The 18,987-nt window shown below is 39.1% G+C and overlaps 1 protein-coding gene across 1 annotated transcript; it reads left to right on the top strand.

The window, feature by feature from the left end:
• The first annotated feature begins 2,815 nt into the window (after positions 1 to 2,815).
• Positions 2,816 to 18,296, top strand: LOC18425429 (NADH dehydrogenase ubiquinone 1 beta subcomplex subunit). The gene is made up of 4 exons (XM_006829978.4): positions 2,816 to 3,162; positions 3,496 to 3,582; positions 4,608 to 4,703; positions 18,002 to 18,296. The coding sequence occupies exons 1-4, from the start codon at positions 3,028 to 3,030 to the stop codon at positions 18,056 to 18,058; spliced, it is 375 nt and encodes a 124-aa protein (XP_006830041.1). The 5' UTR covers positions 2,816 to 3,027; the 3' UTR covers positions 18,059 to 18,296.
• The last annotated feature ends 691 nt before the right edge of the window (positions 18,297 to 18,987 follow it).

Here is an 18,987-nt window from a genome sequence, read left to right as displayed (position 1 = left end):
AAAAAAAAGAATTTTGTTGTGCGCTAAGGGATTTGAACTCAAAATATTTTTTGGTGTTCGCTATGGGGTTCGAACTCAAAACATACACCCAAAATTCGATGTTGTCAACCAACATGGCCACATCACCACATGAGATTTTTTTAGCTTCCATAATAATATATATTCAATGATATTGCTTTAATGACTTTTTGTGGGAATTAGCTTACATTGAAGGATGAGTGTTGCTTGGTTCTCTATAAAGTCATGTGTATTAGATTTTTTGTTGCGCATACAGAAACGTGATGGAGGCAAACGTGAGATGAGTTGCCACGTGTCACTCTCGTGCGATGGCCACGTGTCACTCATGTGAGGCCTGAACCGGTGCACGTGTGGGAGTTTGTATGTGGCACGTGTGACGCGTACACATGTGTGAAGGCTAGAATCGGAAGGGAACCGGCTAGAACCGGGTGGGAACTGGCGGTTCTGCTCTAGAACCGGGCGGTTCCCGATTTTGTGTCGGAACTAGCACGGTAAGTGCCGATTCCCGAGTCGAACCGGGCGAGTCCGGTTCGACTCGACGTTTTTTTAAACACTGGTTGTGAATGAATGAGAAAATGAAATTCGGACCCCTCTCTCTCGATCTCTCAATCTATATATCTTTGAAAAGTTTCGGGGGTATTTTGGTTAATTTATTTTTTGTGAATTATTTTTTAAATATTTTTATTAAGTAATGGACGCCTAAAATTTCAAGTTATTTGGATTTTTAGAAAAAAATTTAAATTCAAATACGAAATGAGATCGTTACCGTCAGATAGACCCATATTCAATCTAGGCCGTTGGGCTCATATGTTCATATGAGCTAGTGGGCTAATCTTAGCATTTTCATATATATATATATATATATATATATATATGTATGTTTCCCCTACAACATAAAACTTATATACTTCCCTTTATCCAACCGTCCATTGTGAATGGAGGGCTAAGATTGCCCCAATCACAATGTCACGTCTCTACACTATTTTATTTTTAAGTTTTTTTCAATAAACTATTTTTATACCAAATTTTGGACTTCCAATCCTCTATTAAACTCGCACTAGCGAAAAATATAAAAAAATATTTCCAATAAATAAAATGATCAAAATACCCTTGAAAGATTCAATGGGTATTTTGTTCATCATATTTTATCAAAAATTTATTTTTAATATTTTTTTATAGGCACGCCCCAATGAGAAGATGACACTTACCAATTTCATAGTTATATAATTTGTATTAAAAAACTAAAAATAAAATACTTTGAGACGTCAGATCTAAGATCAAACGGTGAGTAGCTCTCTTAATCAAAATTGGACGGTTGGATGATTGGGGAAGCATAGATCCTTTATGCTGTAAGGGAAGTATAGAAACCTTTAAATATATATATATATATATATATATATATATATATGGAAAATATTAAGATGAGCCCACTGGCTCATATGAACATATATGTTAGTCTGAGCCGATCTAACGGTTACGACCTCATTTCGTATTTGAATTTTAAGTTTTTTTCTACAAATCAAATAATTTGAAATTTTAGGCGTTTATTCTTAAAAAATAAGAGAATCTAATAAAAATATCAAAAAAATAATTTGCAAGAAATAAATTGATCAAAATAGCCTTGAAAACATTTCACGGCTATTTTGGTCAATTTGTTTTGCAAAGTATTTTTAAAATATTTATATTAGGTGCGCCTTGATGACAATAATGCACACCTAAAATTTCAAATTATATAGCTTCGTAGAAAAAAAAATTCAAAAACGAAATAAAGTTGTGATCGTCAATCTTGGCGGTTGTGCTCATATGTTCATATGCGCTAATGAGCTAATCTCAGCATTTTTCTATGTACAATAATATATACTATTTTAAAAATTAGGTCGGATCTGGATCGAATCTAAATATACTAGATCTGATATAAATTATTATTTAGATCCAAATATTATACTAGATCTGTATTTCAAATCCAAATCTTAAATCTATACCCAGATCCAGATAGGATCCGAATTCCTAGTTTTAGATCTAAACTAAGTAAATTTTGAGCTGTAGAATTCTAGTACCAAAACAACATCTTTTAACTCTACTTAAAAGTTCACTTTATTTTGATTGTTTAGGGCCACAACTATATACAAACCTCACGCTTGTGATACTTACATAATAAGATCATGGGTGCAGTTGCATATAGATGCATCCGTAGCTGTAGAGGTAAGATGCATCTTTAATTTTTATCATGGTATATAATTTTGATATAAAATGTTATTAAGATTTTCTCAAAATCTATTTTTATATCTAATTATAAAATTTCAAATTTAAAAAATGGTTAAAATAAGTAGATCTATAGACATATGAAAATCTTAAAAATGGACGGTATAGATAATATGTTATAAAATGCACTATTTTTTAGACTTAAAATCTTTTTATTTTTTATGCTCATACATCTTGATGTCAACGATGTCGAGGTGATCTATCAAACGATTTTTCAACATTAAAACTACTTTTTTCGATGGATTTTTGAGGTGCATCCGTAGTTCTACATTATAAAGTTGCATCTTTATATAAACTTTTTCTTAAAATCATTTATTTTTTTTACATTTATCCATGGAGGTTTCAATCACTTTTTTTTTCTTTTAAATTTGACTATAATACTGCCATTGAATAAAACAAATTTCTAAAATTATAATTCTCGGACTCCATTCGCCCCGAGCCATCCAATTCGCCCCGAGCCATCCAATTTGATCTATTGATCGTGAACGATTCTAACCTCGATGTATAAGAGATGAAAGTCCTCGTGGACAGTTCCATGAAAAATAAAATTAATTTCTGGCCGTTCAAGAGTGTGCGCCTGTACTGTTCGGCTGAGACTGAGAGATACCGGGAGAGAGGAGGGCTGGGAATCTCTGAGGAGGAGGTGAGGGAGAGGGAGAGGGACAGGGAGAGAAGAGAAGCAGTAAGAGTTGAAAGAGGAAGAAAGAAAGAGAATATAACAAAAGGAAAGAGAGAGGAAGAAAGAAAATGGCGGCGAAATTGAGCAGCGCTGCGGCCCGGATTCTGGGAGGGAATGGGTTGTTGTTGAGAGGGCGTTCCTCTCTCCGCCACCGTTCCGGCATGGGCCTCCCTGTTGGAAAACACATAGTTCCTGACAAGCCTGTGAGCTCTTACTCTCACCCCAAATAATGAATCAGTCAATCGATACATACCCTTTTTGATTATTTTCTGCTTTCCCCTTTCAATCTCAAATAATTAGTAATCTATCAAAAAAATCATGGTGTGTTTCCACACCGCAGAAAGTCGGTTTTTTCACTGGATTCCTTGATTAAAATGGAGAATCAATTGCTGGTGATTGGGAACCTTTTTCCTTTTCTTCTTATATGACTCTTTGATTTGGTGCAATTTAATTGCTTTTGATCTTCTTTTACTTTTGAGATTATGGTGACTTGGGTTCTTTTTTTACCTCTGTTTTGTTCTGAACATTGACTTCAGCTTCCGGTGAATGATGAGCTGATCTGGGACAATGGGACTGCTTATCCAGAGCCCTGCTTGGATAAGTTGGCTACAACGGTTGGGGAGGTAATCCCTAAATGCTTTGTATGTTGATCGATAACGGGGAAATGTGCTTCGAGTGGTGCTAGTTACAGGTTCTCTTTAGACATTGTTTCTTTTTCTTATGGAAACCTTCGAGGCTTCTATAGTATGAAGTTGAGTGCTGTATATTCTAATGTGAGTTTTGGGATTGCTGTTGTTCACAACATTGAGTTCTGTTCTGTTGTTATTGAATGTATCGAATAGAATATATTGCTATTATTATTATTAGGTTCCTATCTCTATTATTATTATTGATAACTAATTGTCCTTGATTGGTTTTGGGATGGAATCCAAGACAAGATCATGTTTTGGTATATGATCCATTGGATTAGTTCAACTTGTAAGTAGCCATGTGTTATTAAATTTTTGGAAATGGTGATTACATTCTACTGAGTCTTGCGTTTCTTGAGGACTTTGAGCATAAATGGCAATGTTTAAAAAACAAAATTTTGAAATGGTGGTTGGCAATTCCTAATTCCTTCATTTTTAGGGGGACGGTTTCTTCTCTCTTCCTTTTTTCTGCTCTGGAGACTTAGGAGGAGCTGTTCCCTTGACGTAAAAAAGTTTTGGCGTATCAGTTCTATAAAAAGTTAGTGTCATCGTCAAGTGGCTCTAGTAGTTCTATCTTCTGCATGGGCCTATGATACAAGATGTAGAGTCTCCCATCTAACCTAATGCATCAAGAGTGCCAGTTAGGGAAGTATTTTAGTTGTTATCTCTCCCGCTGTAGTCCTTTCAACAGTAAATAAATTATCCTTTGTCGGTAGATCCAGGCGTTTTCAGTTTAGATGATTCAATATTATGTCAAAAATGTTTAGGCTGGTATGGCATGTACTTTTTTTGTTGTTTATGCCATTTTTTCTGTCTTTATTTTTGAAACTGATGCACATGTGAGCATGGGATAATGGGTTTCTTATCCGTCTTATGTTTTTACCTGTTATGATCAGCAGCAACGGATTTTTATTGACTTAGCTCTTGACTGAATTTTTGTTTTGTCTTTTGTTTTTCAGTATGAGGCCTTAGCTTGGCTATGTGGAGGTTTGGGGTTTTTTGCATCTCTCGGACTCTTAGCTGTATGGAATGACAAAGCATCAAAAATTCCATTTGTAAGTTTACAATCTTTCTCGCTTGCAGCGTAGTTATTCTACATTGTTCATGTATTAGTTTAGTGCCCCTTTAATAGATTACGCTTTATGATGAGTTTATAGATAATTTTTACTTTTGCATTGTTCATATGGTAGATACATACTACTTCCTTAACTTCTTTTTCTATTTTTTGTTTCTTTTGCTTTTCATATTTGAAAATTTATTTTGGTTTGAATATATAGATTTAAAACATGAAAATCAATTGCTTGTATATATTTTATATCCATGATTCATATTCTGTAATTAGTATTTTTTTTTTAATTTCTTTCTTAGTTGAGTAATTTAGGAAGGATTAGATCCTTTGCAAACGATGAACTACACTTTTTTTAGTAGATGGTTGGTAGTTACTTTGTGATCTATTCATCCAAATGGCATCTTATTCTGGATAAGATGAAGCATTAGGTCTGCTGTTACATTGGAAATTTGCAAAGGAATGTATAAGCATTGAGTGGAAGTGAAAAAGTGGATTGTGAATGATATTTTAGCATGAAGGCAAGCTAAAGAAGTGAGTTTGTTGTTAGAATGTAAAACGTTTTGAATGACGACATGTCTAGCCATCTGTTGCACGAATAATGACAAAAATCATCAACATTTAGCAATCGTATTAGATTTAGTTCTCTTTGGATGAAGAGGCTCCATAGTTTGCCGCAGTCCAATAATCCTTCCTTATGCATGTGAGACCTTGGTGGTAACAAACATGAGATTGGAGAGGTCTAACGCTTTAGAGTGATAGCTGGTGGGATTTTGTGTACTACCAAGACCAATAGTGGTGTCTTACATGGTCAATCCATGACCAACATGACCTGATGGGACCTAAGCATGGTACATATGCTATATGTTTGGTTGATATACACCTGAGTTGGTTTGGTGTTGACCAATAATGGTTAAGTGTGTGTTCAAATTGTGTGAGATCCCGGACATGGGCATATGTATTAGTCAGGCCATGCGAAAGTAAATGTAGTGAATGCATAATGAGCTCGATTAGCCGTTGTACGTTTGAGTTGGTATGCATGGGACAATATGTAGAATGGGTTGACCTGACAAGTAAGAACCTGCCCCCTGGTTAATGTGCCATGGACAAGCCATTGATGTGGGGGCTGAAGCTTGTAACTACTACACTACATGGTGGGCTGTAGTGGTGGTGCGTTTAGGGCTTTGTGTGTAATCTATGGGCCGTGTTTGAAAAATTAGAAGCTGGCTCCAAATCACCGTGGGTTTGATTATAATTTACTAGGTCAGACTGGAGTGGTTCTCAATTCTATTCAGGATATGTTTAACCAAAAAATTTAAACATTCTACGGAATTTAGAAAAACTGGTGATTCAAGGGTTTTTCAACATGGAACTGCTAGGCTCCCTTTTCCGAACAAACTCCGGCGATTGCTCGTCAGGCCAGTGGTTTTTAAATTGCTGTTGATGGTTTAGTGTGTGGGCATGGTCAGGGCTATATAACTGCTTTTCCCTGATCCTTGAGAGGCCTTTGTGGCTTTAAATGACAAAGTTTATATAGAAATGAGAGTGGGCTACAACCATTTTTTGTGCTTTATGTGTGTCTTGTGTGCTTGTCTAGCTTCCATTCCTCTTTTGTGTTTTTGAGGAAGACTGACCTTGGCTTAGTTCTAGGTTTGGCTTTCTCTAGGTGTCGCACGGTGTGGCTAAAGTAAAAATCAGCCCTATGACAGATGATACAAATGAGAGTAAGCCTGGGAAGGACATGATTAGGTGATTGAGATTAACCACATTTGGTTCTCCTTTCCCTCTTTACAAGCGAACTCCTATTACCCTTTGCAATGGCAAGGGCATGCAGCACCTGCTTTCCTAAGGTGGAGCTCCTTCCCCATGGGTGCGTATGTTGTGTGTGTGTGTGTGTGTGTGTGTGTGTGTGTGAGAGAGAGAGAGAGAGAGAGAGAGAGAGAGAGAGAGAGAGAGAGAGAGAGGGAGATATCCATCAATAAGTTTGATAGACAAGTTCTTTTGGATTGTGAAAATAGGTGATTGCTATCAAAGCTCCTTCTTGAAGTCATGTATGGACTAAGCGAGGTGTGCAAGGCCTCCCTTGGCAACATAACAAATAAAAAATGAACTGCAAGTTTCCTGTGCTAGGCTAGCCACCTGGTCAAATGTCTATTTCTTTTCTTTTGAAACTAGAAATTATTTGAAACTAGAAACCTGATGATATCCAGTCTCAAGGCATTCCTTGTGCATGTGAAGCCTTGGCGACATAGCACACATGAGACAGGAGAGGTCTAGTGCTTTAATGGCTGGTGGGCTTTTGTCAACCGCCAAGACCTATAGCGGTGTCTTACAAGACCAATAGCGGTGTCTTACATGGTCAATCCATGATCAACACGACCTGACAGGCAGAAGCATGACTCATGTGCTACAGGTGTTGTTGATCATACACTTGGCTGGTCAGGTGTGTTGACTAATAATGGTCAAGTGTGTGTTCCAATTGTGTGACTAACCCAGACATGGGCATATGTAGCAGTTAGGCCATGCGAGAGAGGGTGAGTGCAAATGTAATGAGCCTGTTTGGCTGTTAATGGCTGTGTGATGTTGCATGTTTGGTATGCATGGGACTATAATGACTTGTAGAAGGAGTTGACCTGACTGGTCGCCAGCCCTTCCTCGTTGATGAGCCATGGCCTTTGGTGGTTGTGATGTTGCATGTTTTATTTGGTATGCATGGGACTATAAGGACTTGTAGAATGGGATAACCTCACCAGTAAGACCACACCTATCCCCCCTCCTCCTCCTGCCGGCGGTGGGCAGGGCTCCCTCCCTCCCACCCATCCCTATTAATGAGCCATGGTAAGCCATTGATGGTGGGGGCTAAGCTTGTAATTGCTACATTAAGTGGTTGGGAGTAGTGTGTGTAATTGATGGGAAATGTTTGAAATATTAGAGTATGGCTTCAAGTCGCATGTGGTCTTGTTTTTGATCTACCAAGTTAGACTAGAGTGATTCCCAAGTCTATTCGGCCTATGCTTAACAAAAATGGAAAAAAATTTAGATGCTAAAGGACTAGGAGGATCGGGTGATTCCAATGTTCCAACCTGGCTCCAGGTTCCTGATCCCCAACAAACTCAGGTGATTCCTAGTCGGGTCACTAGTTTTTAATCACTATTGATGGTTATTGTGTGGACATACTCAGGGTTGTAGAAACACCTTTCCTTGACCCTTGAGAGGCATTTGTGGCTATATATGAGCAAGTGTATGGAGAAGCGTGAGCTACAACTATTTTTTATCCTTTTTTTTTTGTTTTTTTTTTAAAGAATGCTAACTGGTTTGTATTAATGTAGGTAAAGGGTACAAAAATTGGCTTCCTGAAATGGAAGCTATTTACAACAAAAATTGTCTCACCACAAGTTGTGAGCTTTGTACAAAACCACCTTAAGTGGACTGAAAACAAAAAATGGTAGCCATGGAAGTAGACGAGAATGGCGGAGGTCTAGGGGAAGGTAGGACTGGATCTTGAAAAATGCACTCAGACACTTGCATTAGTTGCCCCAGCTTTGGCTAGTGAATCCGCATCTGAGTTGCTCTCCAAACGTGATTCCAAGAGAGTGGGTGGCCTCTAGTAAGATGAGAGATTTCATCAAAGATGTGTATCAAGTACCAGGGGCATGCTATAGAACCAGATGCCTAAGAGATCATATTACGTGAGTCACCTTCAACCACCAAGCCAGGCTCCATGTGGGGTCAAAGAGTCAAGGCCTTCAAGGAGAGCAAGAGCCTCTGCTGTTTGAGAGTCTGCTAGGCCAATATGTTTCGAGAAGGAAATCAGAACTGCACCCTCATTGTTCCAGTAGAGGCCTCCAATTCCCACAGGTCTAGGATTGCCTAGAGAACATCCGTCAAAGTTGAATTTGACTAAGCCAGGCTTTGCAGTTTTCCAACGAGGGACGCAAGGTATACGGTGTGGGTTGAAGTGAAGTAAGGCTTGCCAGTCTTGATGAAAAGCTGAAGGGGGAAAGCTTTGAAGGTGGGATGATTTGAGGCCCAAAAGATTACCATTGCTTTGAGTTTTTCGAATAGGGCAGTCAAAGAGGAGTATTCCCCTTAAGAGATCCTAGTGTTGCACTCGATCCAAAGACTCCAAAGCAAGGCTGTCATAGAGGCCTTCGACAGTAGGATACCTGATTTGGCCCAGGTATTGGGGTGGAGAGAGGAGAAGAGGAGAGGGACAGATCGGGAGGTGACCCATTGCCATTTGAAGAGTTGGAGCAGAGAACTCCATAGGGCTTGTTCAATAAGGCAGTGAAGGAAGAGATGAGCATTTGTTTCTTCCGCACCCCTGCACATTGCGCAATGGTTGGGAATAGGCAGGACTCCTTTGCAATTGGTCGACTGTGAGAGCTCTCTCGACGAGGGCTGTCCAAATGAAAACCTTTATCTTGGGGGGAGCAAAGGAGGAGCGGGCTTTAGCAGCTTTGGAAACAGGGGCGTGAGGGAGGGTAGGGGGTTCAAGGAGTTTCCTAGAGAAGGAGGAGACTGAATAGCTCCAGATCTGTGTGCCTTGTGTGCATGTGCTTCTCTAGCTCCATTCCTCTTATGTGTTCTTGTGGAAGACTGGCCTTGACTTGCATTTTATGCTTCCGCGTGGTGTGGGTAAAACTCAGCCCTATGACAGATGATGCAGACGAGAGTGAGCAAGGCCTAGAAGAAAATCATTTGGTGTTTGAGGCAAACCACTTCCGGTTCTCCTTTCCCTCACTACAAGCAAACTCCTATTTCCCTTTGCATTGGCTTAGGCAGGGCAGCTCTGTCTTCCCTAAGGTGGAACTCCTTCACGGCTTGGGCAGGGAGCTCTTGCTTTCCTAAGGTGGAACTCTTTCCTGTGATTGTGTGTGTGTGTGTGTGAGAGAGAGAGAGAGAGAGAGAGAGAGAGAGTAAGGGATCGTTTTGATAACTTGAAATATATTGTATGTGAAATATATTACTGACTTAACACATTACTGCGCAATACATTACATGCAAATGGATTGTTACTGTTTGGGTAGTATTTAGATACAACCTGGGAAATACATTGCTACTGTTTAGTTATGTCTGGAAAAAATATGAGAAATGGTGGTGCATAGAGAAACAAAGTGAACCAAACTCAACAGCAGAAGCAACATAAGCAAATTAGCTTTAATGGGGATCACTACGTCATAGAGGCAACTGTAGAGAGAATAAATTGGTTCAGTCTAATAAGAGAAAACCAAGAAAAAGAGGGAGAAAACCAGCTAATGGGAGAGAACCCCCTCAAATTGAGGATCAAAAGAAAGGCAACACAGAACAGAGGATCAGAAGACAGGGGTATCTCAAATTGATATTGAGGTCCAGTCTTCATCTAATGAGGGGATCTCAGAAATCTTCTGCAACAACCCATCAATCCAAATCCCTTTTGGATTGATGAGAAAAATTAAAAACAACATAAAACATACCTAAAATTTCTTCAAGGGCTTGAAGAGCGATGACATAATAATATGAGAGCTGATGGCTTCAGATGAGGGCTACAACCCAAATTGGGGATAGAGGGGATGTAGAAATGGATGTGCAGGAGAGTGTAGAAATGGATGTGCGCAGGATGTGCAAACACGTATAAGTGGAGTTTGGAGCGAGAAAGTAGAAATGGATGTGCGCAAGAGAGAGGGAGAATGGCGGGGATAGAGGATTTTTTTTTTGTTTTTTTGGGCAAGAGATGCGCGTAGTTAGATTACCCGTTAAGCGCGTAATGGATTTCACAGCCACCCTGCGTGTAATAGATTTCACGTATTTTGGGAAAATCTTGTGTAATTTATTTCCATTTTCTTACAGTTGAAGTGTACTGAAACATGGTAAATCTCATATTTCCTTGTAATATGTTTCCTTGTAATAGATTTTCAGGTACCCAAACGGCCCCTAAGTTGAGAGAAGTCATTTTGTGAAAATAGGTGGTTGGTGTCAGAGCTCCTTCTTGACATCATGTGTGTGGGCTAAGTGAGGTGTGCAGAATCTCCCTGGGCAACAGAACAAATCATAAATGATCTCCATGTCCTATACAAAATAGTGCTAGTTTGGGCCATTTAGCTGCCTCTCCGAATCGAGAAACCTGTATGAGGTAGTGTTATCTAGTCTCAAGACCTCCCATTTCTTATGCATGCGAATCCTTGGTGGCCTAGCACACATGAGATTGGAGAGGGCTATTGATTTAGAGTGATAGCTGGTGGGATTTTGTTGACCACCATGACTTTGTGATGTCTTTCATGGTAATCTGTGACCCGACTGGATAAAAGCATGAACTTGTGCAAGTGTGTTGACCAATAATGGTCAAGTGTGTGCATGAATTGTGTGACTGCCCCAGGCATAAGCATATGTTGCATTCTGGCCATGCAAGAAAGGGTGAATGCACGTGTTATGAGATTTTTCAAGCGCCATTTAAATGTCACCGATGCGATTTTTATGTGATCCATAGAAATTAATTTGAATATATAGACTTGAGGTGATTTTAGCCCTTCGCTCCGAATAAAACCCAGCGTCGAGGTTGAATCCACCTTTTACTGGTGAACTCCTCCATCTGAAACACTGATGTTATTTTCATTTTTCCTGGTGTTCCCTCCCCAAAAGCCATTTTTTCTCTCGAGATAGCCCCAAGCTTTCGATTTCCTCTTGCTGCTGTTTACAGATACCCTCAAGCTTGCAAACCATTTTGCTCTGTTTCATGATCAGTGTTAATTGGCACTAGCAGCTAGCATTTTGGTTTAGCTGAATAGGGTTTGAGATTTGATCTCCAGATCTACTTCTGATTCAAATTGGAAACTTGTGAAATTTGTGTACGAATTTCTAGCTTTAACAACAGCTAATCAGAGCTTGTAACAACTGCAATTATGGATGAGCATTTTTTTTTTTTGGGAGGGGAGAGAGAGAGAGAGAGAGAGAGAGAGAGAGAGAGATGGAATTTTAGAATTTCGAATCAGTTTCGAACAAATGCACTCTTACAAATGCCGTTTTGTACTCTCTATATATATGGTGGGCGCCTTGCACTTTCAAAGTCTAATATTTCTCTCTCTTCAGGGATGGTTTGGTTTGTGTTTTTCAAAAATCCACCTCAAAAAGCTCCTATTTGGTTTGTGTAACCCAATCTTGGATTCTGGCTTTTAAGTGGTAAATGTGCGAATTTGGGTTTTTCTTCATAGTTTTGAATTTTGGGTGCTTCTTTGTTGATTTCGAATGGTTGTGAAAAGCATCTTCAACTCTCTTTTTCTCAATTGTTGTTTGGGGGCTTACCTTAGCTATTGCTGGCACTTTCCGATCGACCTTCTCTGAATATTAAGTTTTATCAAATGATTTTTCTGAGCACAAAGGGAAAATGGTAGTTTATAAGAAGGTTTGTGTCGATTCTGAATCTTGGAAGCAAAAATTTCCAATGGTTAGCATAAGGGTTACAGGTTTTTCTAAACTATTGAAAATTTGAAAACCGAGAGCCATGTTCTGTTAGGCCTATGAGAACCAAGAAGCTTAGGAGCTTTTGGTTGCAGTGAGCTTGGGTACGGCAGAGAGAGGAACTGTGTAACTCTGGGGTACATGGAGAGAGAGGACAAACATGGAGGGAGAGGAAAATGGCTTTTGGGAAAGAAAGAGGGCAAAAGTGAAAATAACATGGTACATGAGGTTCAACCGGTAAAAGGTGGATTCAATCTCTTGATTTGAGTTTTAATTGGAGGGATAAGAGGAAAAATCAACCAATCTTGTATATATATGTGTGTGTGTGTGTGTGGGTGCATGTGCATGTGTGTGTGTATGGGAGTGATTTCATGTCACCATGTCATTATAATATAATGAAATTACACCTCTAGAAAGCTATATTTGTGACATTTGTATGGACCCAAAACGTGCATACACTCTCTCTTCATCCCAATAGTCAATCCCAAAAAAAATAAAATTCAATTTGCTCTTAGATAGGATCAAATTAAATCCCTCTAACAATAAATCTAGACCATCTATTTGGTGAATTTCAAGATCTAGGTCTTTACGAACGAATTTTTTTTTTTTTCTTTTTTAACGTTGTTCATCTAATGATAGTAAAGCCATCTAAAAAAATTGGAAAGGGAAAAATCCTTCTAAGGCCTAGATCTAAGTATCTTACCAAAATAGACAGCCTATAGGGCTAAAAAGAACACTTTTTAGGCTGTGTTTTCAAATTTCACCTTTTTGTGATTGTTCGTTGGAATAAAAATAATGTATTTTTTAAAAATTAGGGTCAAACAAATGGTCTTAACATGGTTTTTAAAGATTGTTTCATTATATATATATAGTTACATTCGTAGTATTATGATATTTGAAGTGAAAGAAGCTTTGAGAAATATGACAATAGGAATGGCTTTAAGACCAGATGGTCTTCCAGTAGACGAAAGTCCTTTCAGGTGGCCCCTCTCTGACCTCCAAACCTCTGATTTCCTTACCCTGTCATCCATGTTGCCCTCCACGTTTTTGGCCTTCTCTAGCTCTGACCAAATCATTTGGACCCCTTCACCCTCGGGAAGGTTTTCTGTTGCCTCTTTTTACAAGAGACTGCTGATGCCATGTTCCTACCACAGTTGTTGGAAACGCCTGGGAGCCCGAATCGATTTAGGAACCGGAATCACAGAATTGTTGCCGGTAAGAAGATTCCTGTCATAGGAATCGTTGTCCGGACAATAGGAATCGCTAAGAACGAGATTCTTAGTTTTTGAGAATCGTGTTTCGACCGAAATAGATCCATGTTTCATCCACATATGGAATCAAGATTCTGTCATCTTTGGAGTCGAGATTCCCATGCCCATGAATCGACACTCTGGGAGTCAAGATTCATTAATATGCGGAATCGAGTTCTGACATCTATGGAATCGAGTTTCTGGCATATGTGGAACAAAGATATGTTGCTATTTCAAATCGTGATTCTAACATATTTGGAATCAAGTTTTTGACGTATATGGACCAGAGATTCATACCAGTTTGAGATCAAGATTTACAATAATATGGACTATGGAATGCGTTTGACGACCCCTATCAAAAATCGAGATTTCATTTTTTATGGAGAAGGAAGCCACAAGCACATCTTGAGCCTTATCAACTTTAGAACATATATTGGATATCTCTTATTAGAAGGTTTCCCAAATTTTAAAGTGACTGGTGTTGATTATTGAACTTACGGTCATTATATACAAAAGAGAAGTATTTCTAAATTTATTATTATAAAGACAAAATAGGATTATGTCTACTCCATAGTTTTACTTTTAATTGTATGTGTTGTATTTACCAGTTATATTTTAAATTTAAAGTAAATGTTGTCCACGGTGGCACAAATAAAATAATGAATTCCTACAACCACTAGAAGCATTCGAAAGAACATTTCTACTCGAATTGACGTGGAATCAAGATTTAATCCTCGTTGGAATCTAGATTCGATATATTTGGAAACGTCTACCCAAAATTAATGGGTTTAAGTTACTAAAGATGTGTTGGATCGAGATTTCGAAATTAAAGAATCGAGTTCTTTGGTTCCGATAAATGGTTTCTAAAGATGTGTTGAATCGAGATTCCAAAATTAAGGAATTGAGTTTCCTTGGTTCCGAAAAATCGTTTCTAAAGATGTGTTGAATCGAGATTCCAAAATTAAGGAATCGAGTTTTCTTGGTTCTGAAAAATGGTTTTCATGGATATTCCTTAATAGAAACACGGAATCGGGTTTCAGAACCGGAAACGCGAGGTTGGTGGAGAGATTTCGGTAACTATGGTTCCTACGCTTTCTTCCCTAGATCCATTGTTGCTCAAGCTTGGCCATCCATTCCCTCCCCCCCCCCCCCCCCCCCCCCCCCCACACACACACACAAAGTTCAAGCCTTGACCTGGATCGTTATTTCGCAAAAGGCTTTCACTGTTGATCATCTTCAGCATTGAGGGGTTCATATCCCCAATCTCTGCGCGATGTGCCTCATGGATGAAGAAAGCAACTCCAACCTTTTCATCTACTATCAACTTCCTCACAATTTGTGGGGTTCTCTGCTTCAACTCTTTGGCCTCAACTGGTTTACCCCTCTCTTCATCCCGGCCCTTTACCATCTCTCCCTTGACACACTGTGGCCCAAAGCAGGTAGGACCTTGAGAAAGGAGTCCATAACAACATTGATTTGGGTCATTTGGACCGAGAGAAATACCAGAATTTTTCGTGGGGTCAAAATCGAGGTTCCTACCCTCCTTTGTAAGATAACGGCTGCAGTCTTCTTCTAGCATTTCAAAGGAACCCCCTCCATGAATTTCTTGCTCCAATGGAAAAACCTTATCTACAACTGTTCCCCTAGACATTCTCAGTCTTGCGTCTGGACCCCTCCCCCTGAGGGCTAGACCAAACTCAATTTCGACGGGTGCTCACTCAGTAACCTTGGGCCAGCAGGTGTGGGTGGAACTTTTCGAGACCACCTCGGGAATATTCTCTCTTCCTTCTCTAGGAACATTGGCCACACAGACTCACTACTAGTTGAGTCTAAGGCACTCCTATCTAGACTCAGACAATTCGATCCCTCTTGGAGTCAACCCTTGATCATTGAAGGAGATGCTCAAAACATCATCACTTGGGCCTCCGGCTCCTCACCTTGCCCCTAGTACCTCGCAACAATTTTTTACGAGATTACTCACATTTGCAGGGATATAGCCATCTCATGGAGGCCTACCTGGAGGGAGTCCAATGGCATGGTGGATCAGCTGGCCAAAGATGGAGCGCTCTCAACTGTCTTGTGACCCAGTGTGACCAGGATTTTTGTATATGGCTTTTCTTTTATTAAGATAGGTTTTCTGCACTTGTACTAACCCATTTTTTGTATGTCCTAGACCATCTCGATAGGTCTATTTTTTGGTAAGAGGCCTGGTCTTTGGTTTTCATCTTCGCGTGATGTACTTTCTCCTTACAGTTAACATTATAAAAAAATATGGCCAAGTTGTTCCATAGGCACGACATCACCCCATATCTCATCTTTGTAGGGTTTTCCAATGCAGAAAGAAACTAAACAACATTTAGAAATTGTTAACTCATTTCCTTTCTTGAACGAAGCGATCTTGTATGGCTTTGGGTGGCGTTCCGTCTTCAATTTTAGTTGTCCACCATCTCTTGAGAAACAATATTTTTTGCAACTCACCCCATTGATAATAAGACTAAACCTTCCCATAGGCTGTGCATTGAGTGTGAAAATATTAGTGCGCAACCAATCTGCCTTGTCTACTACTCAGGGTATAATCATGCTTCGTCGGATCACTGAAGTCTATCTATTGTCACTAACTGTCATTTTAGATTCTTCCTCCTCTAGTTCCTCATTATAAACAAGGTTCCATCAAATGATAACTTGCTGTCCTCTTTCAAAACTTCCTCAAAAAAGTGCAACAAACTTCCTATTTGGTGATTGAGCAACGATGTGTTTGTTTCTCTAATACTTAAAACACTTAATAATGTTGTTGTTTCAGTAATACGGGTGAGTAGAACCACCCCCAAAACTGATAATATCCTGTTGTTTGGACGAACCAACAGCCGTGTTGGTCTGTCCAGCCAATAAATTCCCACTTTGTAATATAAAATCGCTTCTCTAGCTACTTGTACCACCTTGGGCTGTGCCCCACCTTGATGATGGATGCCTCTCTTGGGCTTCAACGTTAACTGCAAGGTTGTAAGCTTCGAATAAAACTGTAGCAACACATCTTGTATAGATTTCTAAGCCCACCTACGTAGCGAGCTAGGTACTTTCTTTCTTTTAACCACATCACTTCGAGCCATTAATTGATGAAATTCATTGATGTATTGAATTTCTTTTTCATCTTCTCCTAGGTATTAATTTAGGGCATTCCAATTCTCTCCATTTTATCCCCAAGTTGTTCCCACCATTGTTGAGGCATCTTGCTTAAATCGTATGGCAATCATTTTTACTCTTTTATTTGTAGGAACCTCTGTATAACAAAAAACTCTTTCTAAAGTAGTTATCCAATCTATAAACTCCTCGAGTTGAGGCTCACCATCAAAGTCAAAAAGGTAAACTTCATGTCAAAAATCCTATAGCGGTGCCTCTCACATCTAGGTTTTCTGGCACTGTCCTCATCATTGAACTCCACACGCGGAGTGTGATGGTGGAACGAATTAAATTCGACATCTTCGTGGGTGGAAAGATCCCCATCTTGCCTGTGAGTGTTATCCGCGAATTGCTGCAGAAGTTGCTGAACTTGCGTTTTGAGTTCTTCAATTGCCTCATCTCTGGGATCATGGGGTTGATCTATGAGAGCTTCCCTTCATCAACCCCTCCATTGCCATGGGTCCACAGCAGTCACAAAACCTAGGCAGAGAATCAACAAACATAGCTGAAATCAGCAAGATCTAAGCTGAATTTGACAAACTATGTGCTGAAATCAGCAAATCCTTGCCCAAAATCAGCAAACCTTAGACTTGGCTGTATTTTTCTGGCCTTGATGTTGAAAAAACCTGAACTCAGATACCAAATTGATGTAGGAAATTTGAAAAAGAAGAGAAAATCAACTATATTTCAGGAAAGCACATGTGATCTCTTCGAGGAACCTTTCTTTCTCGAAGAGATAACTAGGGTTCACCAAAGCACCAAGCTTCTCTTTCTTTCTCTAGAAATTATGTCAATAACTGGTCAAGGCCCCACACACCTCTATTTCTATTATAATTTGATGTTCGAGACATTAAAGTCCATAAATAAATAAAATGATAGGACATGGATAAACATTACGTACATTATAACTTTGTTGCTGCTGGCTGCTGCTGCTGCTATTGTGACATCAAAACAAATGAGGGTTCAAATGATTTGGTGGTTTGGATTCCAAGGTTTGTAGCTCGCCCAACTCCTTCCAGAAAAAGGGACGGAGCAAAAATTAAATTGTTGGATGAAGATATTTGGTGTGCCCTGCTGCATTCATAGTGACTTGCATTATGGAGAATACCATTGGGCTTTAAGATGTAACACTGTCATATGCCGCACTATAGAAGGAGATATGGAAACCATATATGGCTATATTCATCTAGAGGGAGTTGAAAATAACATGGGGGAATGTTTATGAAGAACTGGATTGGAGGTTTGTTTTTACTCTGGTTCGTAAAAGTACATATGATTTTAGTATTTGTATATAAGATTTCGAAATAAGATAAAATTTAAACGTCGTGTGTAAAGTTGTGAAAACTAAATGAAGTAAAAGATGTCACTTGATTGTTTCGATATCTTCATGTTGTCTAACAAGTACCAAGGTTCTTTTTGTGCGCAGACACCAAAAGTCTACCCATATGACAACCTCCGTGTGGAGCTCGGTGGTGAACCCTAGAAGTTCGTTGCGGGCCTGTGGTGTTGTTGTTCTAAGAACAAGCTACTGGTTGTGTATCTTTAGTAGCAATAATGCTTGCAGCTGCTGTTTTTATGTCTTTCTCAATATTTTCATGAATGCGATTGACAGATTATTTGACACTCTCTCTCTATCAACCGGTTGTGAATCTTTGGTACCAATACTGCTTTGTAGCTGCTGTTTTTCTGTTCATGAATGCGATTGAAAGACTATTTGACAATCGCTCTCTCTCTGTCCCTGCCTGCTTTTGTGTGTGTGTGTGTGGTGAACATAAGGTTAAGGGTTGCATATGTTGCCATCTTTTTAGTGTCTGAATTTTGCCTCTTTTGCTTCTCCCTGCAGTGGGATTTCGATCCTAATTCAGACATTTGAGCTTGAAATGTTTAGTTAGAAGTGATTTTGATCCCGAATCACATACCCCATGGGTGAGAAAGTTTGGTATTTTGGATGTTTCAAGGACAGATTTGATGTCTCATGTCTGTGATACCAGAGAAACAAAATGGATACGATATCTGATACATTTAAAGACCAAATTCAAATTTGCCCCATTTTTTCTGAATATTCAAATTCATTGAATGTTAGGATTTATAAAAGTAGTGATTTTCTTACATTTTTCCGACACTTGTATTTTTCCGACAGTACTTGTTTTCTATGTTCAACTAAACAGTTCTATGTCAACGGTATATATCCTCAACTTACCATTGGTACGTGTTTTGCACCAAAAGAGAAATTAGACGAATTTTTTATAGTTAATGTAACGGAGAAGTAAATGCCGATATTTTTATCCTTATTTAATGGAAAAAGTTTATACAAGGATGCTACATGTTACTATGGATGCCCCTAAAAAATCCGTCCCTCAAAAATCCATCGGAAAAGGTAGTTTTAATGTTGAAAAATCATCTGATTGATCA

The sequence above is a fragment of the Amborella trichopoda genome, chromosome 7 (assembly GCF_054954075.1).
Source record: "Amborella trichopoda isolate Santa Cruz 75 chromosome 7, AtrichopodaSantaCruz75HAP2 v2.0, whole genome shotgun sequence".
NCBI classification, from domain to species: Eukaryota; Viridiplantae; Streptophyta; class Magnoliopsida; order Amborellales; family Amborellaceae; genus Amborella; species Amborella trichopoda.
The sequence above is the reverse complement of the archived record's forward strand: the minus strand, read 5'-3'. Positions and strand labels throughout refer to the sequence as shown.

What these genes read in the sequence shown, in the direction of transcription:
- LOC18425429 (XM_006829978.4), top strand. Translation starts at nt 3,028, where the DNA reads ATGGCGGCGAAATTGAGCAGCGCTGCGGCCCGGATTCTGGGAGGGAAT. An exon ending in ACATAGTTCCTGACAAGCCT is followed by an intron (nt 3,163 to 3,495) that starts GTGAGCTCTTAC and finishes CATTGACTTCAG; the next exon opens with CTTCCGGTGAATGATGAGCT. An exon ending in TGGCTACAACGGTTGGGGAG is followed by an intron (nt 3,583 to 4,607) that starts GTAATCCCTAAA and finishes TTTGTTTTTCAG; the next exon opens with TATGAGGCCTTAGCTTGGCT.